At 35.9% G+C, this 1,953-nt stretch overlaps 2 protein-coding genes across 2 annotated transcripts; both read right to left on the bottom strand.

Annotated features, from left to right (window-relative positions):
- Positions 1-238: 238 nt before the first annotated feature.
- Positions 239-1,079, bottom strand: Polr3G (RNA polymerase III subunit G). The gene has a single exon (XM_018033490.2). The coding sequence runs from the start codon at positions 1,053-1,055 to the stop codon at positions 405-407; it is 651 nt and encodes a 216-aa protein (XP_017888979.1). The 5' UTR covers positions 1,056-1,079; the 3' UTR covers positions 239-404.
- On the bottom strand, positions 1,009-1,683 carry Dph3 (Diphthamide biosynthesis 3). The gene is made up of 2 exons (XM_018033491.2): positions 1,195-1,683; positions 1,009-1,096 (listed from the first exon to the last, which is right to left on the bottom strand). The coding sequence occupies exon 1, from the start codon at positions 1,477-1,479 to the stop codon at positions 1,225-1,227; it is 255 nt and encodes an 84-aa protein (XP_017888980.1). The 5' UTR covers positions 1,480-1,683; the 3' UTR covers positions 1,009-1,096; positions 1,195-1,224.
- Between the last annotated feature and the right edge of the window lie 270 nt (positions 1,684-1,953).

Below are 1,953 nucleotides of genomic sequence, written 5' to 3'. Positions count from 1 at the left end.
TATATATTATATATTAGTAATTGAAATACTCGTAATAAAGAACACGCCGACGCTTCCTGTGACTTTGGTCTTTTTTAATTGCTCTAACAGAAGAAAAAATGATTTCCCGTTTCTTAATATATTATTTTTATCTATTTATCCTTCGTTAACAATGTTTCACTTATGTTAGTAATATGTGTATGTAATTTGCTACAACTGGGAAATATAAGGGGCCCATGCGTGAAAAATCTCGCTGTTATTTAAGCATATAACGAAATAATTTATTGTCTGTACACGCGATTCAATAAAAAAATACATACATATATATACACATTGCCATACAGTGCTCAACTAGAAGCTTGTAAGTATTTTAGTCAAATTAACGAGAGAAGAGACAATTTCCGATTCTTATAAAATCTCTTATATTAATAAATAGGTCCATCGTCTAAATTATCGTCTTCATCGTCGTAACCTTCACCATTATCAAAGTAATTGTTCACGTAATCAGTTCCCTCGTCCATTTCCTCGTCCATCTCTTCTTCTTCGACTTCCGGATGCTCCTCACCCTTCTCCTCTGCTTCTTCCTCCTCCTCCTCTGCGTCACTTTGTTGCGAGCTTTCCTTTTTCTCTAATTCTTGTAACTTAATTTCTGGGTCAATGTTTTTCTGCTTTTTCTCCGACTTATCAAGCTTTGGTCCCTTGCGTTTCCGCGACCGAGGCTTTAATTCCGCCGGCATTCTGCTCCAATCGTATCTAGTTTCGTAACCACTTTTGTCAGTGATCAAATCTTGATACCTGTCCGAATATCGTTCGATATCCTTTTTAATTATAATAGGCAGAACATTGTTGGGAGATTCTCGTAAGTATTCTGTATATCCCCTTTTCAGTTCTAACAGATAGTTCATACTTGTAGTGATATTTAGAGGTAGTGGCTTATATTCTAATGGAGGATACTTTGGCGGTGGTTGTAAAACTGGAGGTGGCAATGCTTCTCCCTTAGTAAAACCCAACTGTTCCACATTGATTGACATGGAGGGTTTACCTCTTCCTCTACCACGTCCAGCCATAGCGACCATATACTATGATTTTCTATGATGACAATTGACTAAAAAGAAACCTATAAACAAAATTTATGGAAACTATTATTGCAAATCTCAAGTGTACTTTTAATATCTGTGAATATATTTCATTTTAATTCAGTAATGTCCACTTAACCTTAAACTTAATATGTAGTTCCAATTAATCTCAGGCTTTTTGAACCTGAAGTTCTTTCTCTTTACTTTTAACTAGTTCTTCTCCTTTAGTAGCAAATGCTTCCTTATCATAAATTACTTTAATAACTAATGAACAAGAAGGACATGTGGCCTCTTCCTCTCCAGCAGCCAAATCCGCTTTTGATATTTGAAACTGATCTCCGCAAGGACATGGATAATAGTATATTTCCTCGTCTTCGTCGTATTCGAAATCCTCGATTTCTACTTCATCATGATACACAGACATAGTTTTAAAGATACATGAGCGCCGAACTCTTCAAATTTGAAGTTAAATAAAGGTTAGAAAACACACATGGGCAACCGGTAACTCCAAGCCCAGTGCTATGTCAAGTCTGCCAAGTGCCAAGTGCCAAGTGCTGAAATGCTGAAAGTGCTGAAACTGCCGTAGTGCCCAGTGCACGGGTGCACATTTGCACAGCAGGTTCATATTAGTCTCAATCCATCCGTGCTATCTTTCTTTAAAGATTTATAGGCCATACACTTAAACAATGCTAGCATGTTGAATATGTTATTATAGATTCCTATTACTATCAAAAAGCTACCTGCAAAATTTTAAATCAATTCACAGGTTTTTTGAAAAATTATAGTGACTTAAAATTTGCATGTATTCTTATGGTAATCAGCAGTAACCCAAAGAAAACTTTTTGGTACTTGGTGTGCATGCATGAAATTGGAAGAAACAATTGACTTGAGGAAATAC

This window comes from Ceratina calcarata, unplaced genomic scaffold (genome assembly GCF_001652005.2).
Source record: "Ceratina calcarata isolate Rehan_Ccalc_2016 unplaced genomic scaffold, ASM165200v1 scaffold72.2, whole genome shotgun sequence".
NCBI lineage: Eukaryota > Metazoa > Arthropoda > Insecta > Hymenoptera > Apidae > Ceratina > Ceratina calcarata.
This window is presented reverse-complemented; position numbering and strand designations above follow the sequence as displayed.